The sequence below is a fragment of the Cricetulus griseus genome, assembly GCF_003668045.3.
Source record: "Cricetulus griseus strain 17A/GY chromosome 1 unlocalized genomic scaffold, alternate assembly CriGri-PICRH-1.0 chr1_1, whole genome shotgun sequence".
Taxonomy (NCBI): domain Eukaryota; kingdom Metazoa; phylum Chordata; class Mammalia; order Rodentia; family Cricetidae; genus Cricetulus; species Cricetulus griseus.
Window position 1 is genome coordinate 107,627,659 of NW_023276807.1, and position 8,776 is coordinate 107,636,434.

The following is an 8,776-nucleotide window of genomic DNA, read 5'->3' on the forward strand; positions in this document are numbered from 1 at the left end:
AACAGATTTAGCATGTGTGTGTAAAAGTATAAATGCCAATGTGTCAGAGTATGACAGGAAGGTACCAGATCCTTGAAGTTTCAGTTTTGAAATGTGGCTATGGTGACCAGTTAAATGGAAGCAGTGTGAAACAACTTTCTGTTAAAACACTTGAGTGTTTTAGTAAAATTGCTTTTAGCTATAGTTGGACATTTTATCTTCAAAACTGAAATATGGAAACACATACCAGATTCCTAAGTTATAAAAAGCACATAATCTGAGCATACTAAAAATACTTCAGTATTTTAAAGGTGCTGGCAAAGCAATCATAACTGTCATTACATTTTCTTGTTACTGATAGGGTGACTTGTGTTATATTTCCATTGGCTAGTGCTGTGGTCAACTAAATCTAACTTCCCAGGCAGGCCATTTCCTCTGAGAATGTCTGATGCGGGAATTGTGGAACAATTAAATAGAGGAACCCTCCAGAGGGTGACAGGTCATTTCAATCAGGTAATGAATTGGTTAGTGAAATTGTTAAGTGGAAGTAAGGAAGTAACCTACCCCCCCCCCCCAATTTGGCCAGTGTTTATCTCAATGTCTCCCTGGGACAAGGGAGCAATGAGATTAGGAATCCTTTTAAAGCATCATGGTCCTTCTTCCCAATTATATGTGGAATCAGGTACAAGAGCTAATTTGGACCAAAGATGGTAGCAGTGCAGCTACTGCCTCAGGGAAACTGCCTGACAGCTGAAAGGAATAGTCTCACCTCAAATCCCCCTCTGAGAGGCCACACAGGCCACTGGGTATGGTAGGAAACTTGTGATGGCTGTTCCAATCACTTTCTTGTCAATAAAGCCAAGCAGAAGGGCTGTGTGGGTTTACATTAGGGTTTGCATTTCTGGCAAGGTGTCTTAATACCCTGGTAGAATTCAATGCCTGTACTGTGTGTATCACTACCCTTACACATCAGTACTACACACAAGATTCTGCACTCTGCAGCCACCCTGTTTTAGTATCTGAAATGAGAGAGCAGTAAAGATCTTAAAAGTTGCTTTATTTAAACAAAACTGATGTCAACTTTTCTATCTATATACAAACGTGTTTCAGAACCAGAGCAGCAGACATACAAACAACTGTTCACACAGGAACTGTAATGCTTGACATGTTAAGACAAAGTTTTTCTTTCTGCTCATAAAGACATTCACAGATTCAAAAGTCATTCTGAAGGCTGAACAATACTTTACCTTCATCTTCCAGGTGGTGTATGTAAATTCTAAATAAAGGAGGATGGAACTCTGGAGGGTCAACACATCAAGTTTAGTTTAGTTCAAAAGTGTGTGTCCCATGATGGGGGCTCACAAAATGTTTTGGGCTAGAGATAAATTTTTGAATAAAATATATCTATTGAGAGGACACTTAAGAGTCAAGAGGCTTAAATTTTTTTTTATTCTACTTGTCTATATCATAAATATAGATTCCGGTCCCCCAAAGTAAGAAAAACTAGCTTAAAAAATAATTTTAAAATAATTTTATAAGTACTATGAACAAAATGTAGTGACTAGAGATCCTTCAAAGTCAAGGTAAGACTATGGAAGTACCACATCTCTGTTCTTCTTCCTCCCATCCATTAGAAATGGGATCCTTCCACACACTTACCTACATGATAAACTATATCTAAAGATCTGTGTTTGGAAAGTTAGTCACTTCCTCCTTTCCTGTGCTGAGGACTTCAGGAGCCCTTAGAGTTCCTCAACAAGGATTGTAGTTCTGAAAATCCCCCAAAGATTCGCTACATATTCTGCTCACTAACTCCAGCTCCACACACATACTAGTTGTTTTAGATAATACTTGAAAATAGCTGCTGTTGCAGAGTCTAACTATTCTGTTGACACCGATCTGTGGCAGTTCTTGGCCCAGCCATTGGGGAGTGGGGGGAACGGGGCAGCAGTGAGGTAGAGAAGGAGCGGATCCCACAGCCCCTCCTGCCACATCACATGAAACATTTGAGCTGGAGGGTACCAGTCTGCACCACAGATCAGACCTCAGAATGCTCTGCATTACAGGGCCACCGAGCACCAAGCATGACTATATGCCACAATACAATGACCCACAGGGGTTGTCTATTCCTGTTTGCTCATAGGAATCAGGTCCCACTATTTACTGTGCTTTCATTTTCTAAAAATGAGATGAAACCATTGTAAAAATGTTCTCTCAAAATAAATTATTTCTAGAATATAAAAGCTTTATATTTTCCAAGCTCATGTATCATTATAAAATAGGAAATCAGAAAATTAGCTGTTGCAATTTGCATATGGTAAAAAATATTTATATGTGTACACATATATACACATATATAAAAATGCAACTTTAAATTAAAATTATCAATTAACAAAATGATCAGGTATTGAATTATACCTAAGAAAAGCCAAGTATTTATAATGAAAACAAACTTGAAAGGAGTATAGTCCCAACTGTGAGAAGATACGCTTGCCACACGAACAGGCAAAGTCAGGAAGTCTGATTACCCAGTAGATTAGAAGTCACCATGCCATTTTTACATCTAACCGCCCTCCCTCCCAGTCCCACTCATGGCATCACTAAACCCCTAAGGATGGACAGCTTCAAGAGGGGTGGCCTGTGACTGGGTCCCCTGCTTGAGCAGCCCTTGCCCAGGAAGCCCTTACCCATACAGGAGATAGGCTTTCTCCTAATGTGCACCAGTGCCTTGTGGACTGGTGGGTCTTGACACCTCTTAGTGGATTGAAGTCCTCCTAGCAAAGGTGAGCAAGAGAGCATCTGTGGCTAGAATAGGAGTGGTCCTGTTCCTTGCACTGAAAATGGGTAGTGTTCTTAAAGCCTCCATAGACACAGGGCTTCTCCTGCAATTGCTAGTGTTCATGAGGAAAAGTGTTTTGGGTCTCAGACATGGAGACTGTGCTCTTTCCCAGGACCTACCTGTTCAGAAAGGGGCAAAGGGAGAACAGCTCTGGCCTGGGGTACAGTCCTATGACCCTATACTGGGTGGCATTCCCTGGGGCTTTGCACAGATCTCCAGGTGAGAAGCCAGTTATAGCAGGCCCTTCACAGCCTGCTTTCAAGTCCACTTGGAATGACACTGCTGAGGCTTATGTTTTAATGGATCTGCTCCTTCTCATTTAAAAATGGCCCTTTATGTTTGGTGGAGCATTAAATACAAAGAATAAACTTAATTTTATATATCTTTCCTTCTTTACCTAACAAAACAAAAACCCAATTATATATTCTCTACCCGACTATTACCAATAAGCAAGCAAAAACTAAATACTGAAAATTTTGTCTTGTCTTCTAACACCTGTTGCTGATACATGACCAGTGAAAGCAAAGCTCACGACTCTGCAGAACATTGCTAGTACCTGAAGTGGAAGGGGTCAAGCACAGCATATTTTCTAACCAAATTTAAAATGGCCCAACAAGTAGAAATGTAATTTCTTTTATGTACCAAATATTCTGGAAGAGTCAAAGCAAAATCAAAGAGGATGTGTGCACATAGGCTTAACTCTCCAGCAGCACTTATCCAAGAAGCATGTCAATCATAAAGCTGCCCCTCTAAACAGATTATGAAAGATGTATCTACTCAGAAAAATAAACACCAAGCAAGAAAGGCCTCAGATCACACTGAAAACCTGCAGAGAGCATTATATCCTTTCAACACAAAACAATTTCCGGGGCCTCCTACCTCTCCTGGTCCAGCCACAGAGCTCAGGTAAGGGGCTCAAACTTTCCTATGGTGACTCTGGGGACTAAGGAACCCCCTTCTACTGAATTGAGGGTCTAGGGTATGACCCTAAACCAGGAAAACTAGAAGAAAAGCAATTTGCTTCAAAGATCAATTTTTACTCATTTGCCCTTTGAAGAAAGGACATCCCAGTCTCTGGTGGCCTCTATCAAATGGCGCTGGCCGTGACTCATCCACTCTTCCTGGTCTTCATAGAGCCGCCCACAGAACCAGCACTTAAATACACACTGGGCAGGGTCGTCAGGCAAGGAGCCCACCACTTGGTAGTTGTTTTTATGCACCTTTTTCAGTTTCATTTTCAACATCATCTGCCTCTTCAGGTGGTTTGCTTCCTCTGAATTCTGGTAGGTCAGCCGCATGTAGTGCCGCCGGACACCCAGCTGATACCTAGTCCTCTCAGACAGGACAACCTTGAGGACGTTGCCTTTGTACTTGTTGATTACCTTCATCACATTGGTCACTTCGGGGGAGTCCACATCAGGATGGTTTAACACGATGACTGGCTGGTTCCGACGAGGACATTTAATCAACTGATCTGGTTTGGCAGCTATTAGTCGAAGCTGCCTTGCAACTTGAAAAAAGGAAGGGTCTTTGAGAGAGCGAATGGGATCAGCCTGCATCTTGTTTTTCTTCTTGGCTGAGATCACTTGCTTGGTTTTATTCTTGCTTATAGTTAGGTTTCTAGAAATGGGCCTCCCTGGCCTGCTGGAGTCATTGTTTCCTGGCTGTGTGCTGTACACAGGGATGATTTTCTTAGGGGTAGTAGTACAGACAGAGTCCTCTCTTTTAGATTTGGGCCGAAGAGATGTCTCTAGATTTGGGGACATGTCTGCCGGCCCACGCCTACACGTCAAAGGTTGAGAGCCTGAGCCTGTCACAGGGCAGAATGGAAGCGGTTCTGCTAACTGGGCTTCGTTGCAGGGGATGCTGACCGGTGTGTCATAGGTAGCCTCTATGATGTGAGCATCTTCAGAAGAGTTAAGGACCCTCAACACAGCCCCTTTGGGGATCAGCACTGGAGTAGCAACAGGAGTCTTTCGGGTCACCCTGCTTTCCATGTTCCCATCATCAGCACTGACAAATTTGGGACAGATCTGCCGCTGAGCAAGCTGCCCATTGCTAGTAACACTGCCCTCGTTCTGAGGTTTTTGGAGAGGACCTATAGAAGCGCCAGAACTAGGGCCAGGGCCAGGAAGAGACACACTCATTTCCTGAATACCCTTGGGAATTGCTTTTGAAGTCAGCTTGGGTGCCTGACCTATGGAACGTCGCTGAGCACCATTGGCAGACAAAGAGGAAGGCTTGCCACAAGATTCAATTAACTGTGCTATCTTTCTTCGAAGCAGTTCGATGGACTTTATTTTGGTTGTTGAACTATTCCACTTAATGCCCTCTGGCACATTTTCAGATCCAGAGCTCAGAGAAAATACTGACGAGATGACAGGACCCTCAAATGTGTTACCGGTCTTTTCAGAATTCTTCGGCTGCACAGGCTGATCCCCAGGCTGTTGGGACCTCAGTTTCTCTTCCCCCATAAGGTTTATGTGTAAATACTCATTTTTCTGTGCAGAGGAAAGCTGGCCTGTATTTCCCACTGCCTTGTTTTCTATCTGTTTGTCTTCCAGCTTTCTGTCAGCGGAAACCATTGTTTCAGGACAACTAATCCTATTCCTAGCTTCTAAGTCATTTTCACCTATAGGCAGTAAACTCTTCTCTCCAGAGAAGGAAACCTTTGTAGGCAATGAGGCAAGGGGAAGGAGCTGCTGGGAGTCACAACGGGTACCCCGTCCATCTTCAGCAAAAGAAACAGCTGATTTACTCAAGAAAGGGTTTGCTGTGGTTCCAGGACCACAGGAAACAATGTTTTGTACAGAGGCTGGAGAATGACCTTTTAAGGCAACAGAAGGAAGGGCTCTAGGTGGACACAAACTGTGAGTTTTCTGCAAGTCTTTAATTGTATCAGAACTGAGAAAAGATTCTTGATGACTGTGTACACCAGAATTGGGCATTAAGAAATTGCAAGACTTCACCCACTTCACATTTTTAAGCTGTTTCTGAACCAAAGAGTGCAGATGGTCAATGCCCACGAACTCTCCAGTGCTCCCTTCCATTGTTAGTGACTTCACTGCTTCTGGAGAAAGCGTTTTTTTCTGTCCCCCTGAGCCCTTCTCAGTAGTCGTACACTCAGAAGTGCCTCCATCTCTGCCTGTTTCAAGGCGGGAGTTTTCTTCTAACGGAAACAGTTTAAGCACAAGCTGCTGTGTGCCATTGACAACCTTCACATCGATCAACTGGGCTAGGCAGTTGGTGGGGACTACCAGCTCTGAAGGCGCCACAACAGTCAGTGGCATACCTGGCTGCACAGGCTCCTTCGAGGGGGACAGCACTTCCACCTCAACATTCTTATTCCCCCACAGGCTCACCTTGCTCGGTTCAGACAGGGCTATTTTGTTGGGAATACACACTACATCTTTTTGGTACTTCTTCAGCTCGGGTAACAACATCAAACTGTGTGTCTTGTCTTTGTTTGTGTGGAGAGAGAATCGAGATAGCTGGTCTGATAACTTGTTTTGGAAGGCAGCCCTGGGACTAGGGGCCTTCGACAGTTCCATGCTCTGCTTTGAAGTGTTGGTTGTTCTCTTGGGCTCCAGCTTGGCAACAGTTTTGAGGGGTCGTTTGGCACCAGCCCTCTCATGGACCCTCCTCCTGTGCTTGACAATGTAGTCATTTCGGATAGCACCATACTCGCAGTACTCACATCGGTAAGGGAAGACACCCGTGTGCTTCACCAGGTGCCTCTGAAACTCCCCTTTCGTGTAAGAGATGTAGCTGCAGTGAGAACAGATGAACTTGATCTCCTCATGTTGCATTGTGTGTTTTCTGTACTGCAGAGGGTCCTTGGTGGAGAACCGACACTTATCACAGTAGTATTTGCCTGGCTTAAAGTTCCTAACCTTAAATTTATTATTCATAGGACTAGAGATGGCTTCTGTCTCATTTCTGACCTGAACAGCACCAGGGTTACTGTTCACAAAATGCAGCTGGGCAGGTACTGTGCGAAGGCTGCATTTGAAGCAGACATAAGCGCCTTCCTTCTGGCTCTGTCCAGGACCCTTCCTCAAGTCTTGAGGTGGGATCTTGTGAACACTTTTGCACTGTACACAAGTAGCAATGGTCATTGTGGCAGCCTCTGCCTCTGAGCCTTGGTAGAGCAGGGTTTGTGCTTCCTGTCTATCCAGCCGGGTTGCTCTGTTACAATTAGGCTGTTTGGGGGACATGGTCAAAGAACTTGGCCCACCATTCACTTGCGTGGTATACAGTTGTTCTCCGATATCCTTCATCTTTATCTGCATACCCACATAGCCAACTGAAATTGAAGATGTCATTCGATGAAGTCCTCTGCAGACATCCTTCCCACACACCCAGTGACTGGTGGAGCAGCAGACACTTCTTGGTAAATACTTAACAATCAGTCACTTTTTGCATCCTTTCACAGGAAATACGTGAACCACAATATGACTGCTCTCAGTTCTGTTTCCAGGCAACACTACAGGAAAAGACCACAAAGCATGATTAGTACTGAGACTCAAAGTTTAACGAAGCTACCACTACTTCTGTTTCCAGGCAACACTACAGGAAAAGACCACAAAGCATGATTAGTACTGAGACTCAAAGTTTAACGAAGCTACCACTACTTCTACTGTATTGTAATGACTCTGTGGGAATTTCACACAGAATCCCCACAGATACTAAAGCACTGTGCTGCAGCAACACAAAACACAAGCATGTTGGCAAGCTTAAACTAAAAACATTCTCTAGCCCAGGCACTTAGCAATCTCCACTCTGGACCAACTGTGAACCAGAGTTACCTGCAGGAGAGACATCATCAGTAGCCCAGGATCACCTTTGACAAGGAATGTTTGGTTTAATTGACAGGGAGGACATTCTAGCAACTTCGCAGGTAGTTTCATATGATCCTCACAAAACATCAGAAAGACTGTCAACTCAGTTTTGATGTGTTAAGTCACCGAGCCAGGGCTTATGGCCAGTTGTTCAGATATGCACCTACATTCACACACCCACTTTGCTTGCACAGGTGGTAAAGCCAGGGCCACTGACTCAAACATAGAGATTTCTTTATCATCTTCAGGGTCCTCCATCAAGTGCTAGGCTCTGTATGCTGGAGGGCAGTGATCAAGATGGTTCAATGGGTAAATACAATTGGTGCCAAGAACCTATTCCTAAAAATTGTTGCCTGACTGCCACAGATGTTCTGTGGCATGTGTACATACTCAATGAATTTAAAAATGCTTAAAAACAGATGTATCACTGTCTTCCACTTATGAAGCCCACACTTGGGGGTGTGGTTCAAATATTTAGTTGTTAAATGACAGTTTTTTTTTTTTTTAAATAACTGCTAAAGAAATATCAAAAGGCAAGGTGAAGAGGATAGGGAGAGCTCATGTGAGGAGGCAGTGGGGCTGGGTGGAAGGAGGGCATTCAGGAAATCCTGAAGTAGGGAAGCCACATCTTAATACAACAGACCTGTGGCAGCCAGGGACTGAGTTCTATGGGAATGCAGAAAAAAAAAAAAAAAAAAAAGATGTGTCAAGCAGACAGAAGGCCAAGATCTGAAGGAAGTGGGCCTGGAGCACTTGGAGCATCAGCAGGGGATTGAGGTGGAGACTGCAGATGGTCAGAATGGGTCACAGCCTCATAGGATGGTAGCTCCTCCTATACATGCAACAGAGAGCTGGGAGAACCTTACAACAGCACACAATTGATCTGGGTGAACTAGCCTGCCAAGGACTAAACATTAGCCAATGGACCACGATGCTTTGGATTAGAATAGGAGAGGAAACATGGATCTTCTAGAACAAGTAAGATCTTTCTTGTGCATGCACATGTTACACACTGGTTAAGAATATATACTTTACTCAGAAGATACAAACTAGGAGCCCAACAATACTACTTGTTTGGAATCTGCTGGAAGCTGGTCTTTCATGATCTAAAACAATC

The 8,776-nt window shown here is 43.9% G+C and overlaps 1 protein-coding gene across 1 annotated transcript; it reads right to left on the bottom strand.

Annotated features, from left to right (window-relative positions):
- Positions 1–3,858: 3,858 nt before the first annotated feature.
- Znf518b (zinc finger protein 518B) lies at positions 3,859–7,110 on the bottom strand. The gene has a single exon (XM_035452550.1). It carries the CDS (start codon positions 7,108–7,110, stop codon positions 3,859–3,861), a length of 3,252 nt encoding a protein of 1,083 aa, XP_035308441.1.
- Between the last annotated feature and the right edge of the window lie 1,666 nt (positions 7,111–8,776).

Excerpts from the sequence above, each read along its gene's own strand:
- Znf518b (XM_035452550.1), bottom strand. The coding sequence starts at position 7,110 with ATGCAGATAAAGATGAAGGATATCGGAGAACAACTGTATACCACGCAA.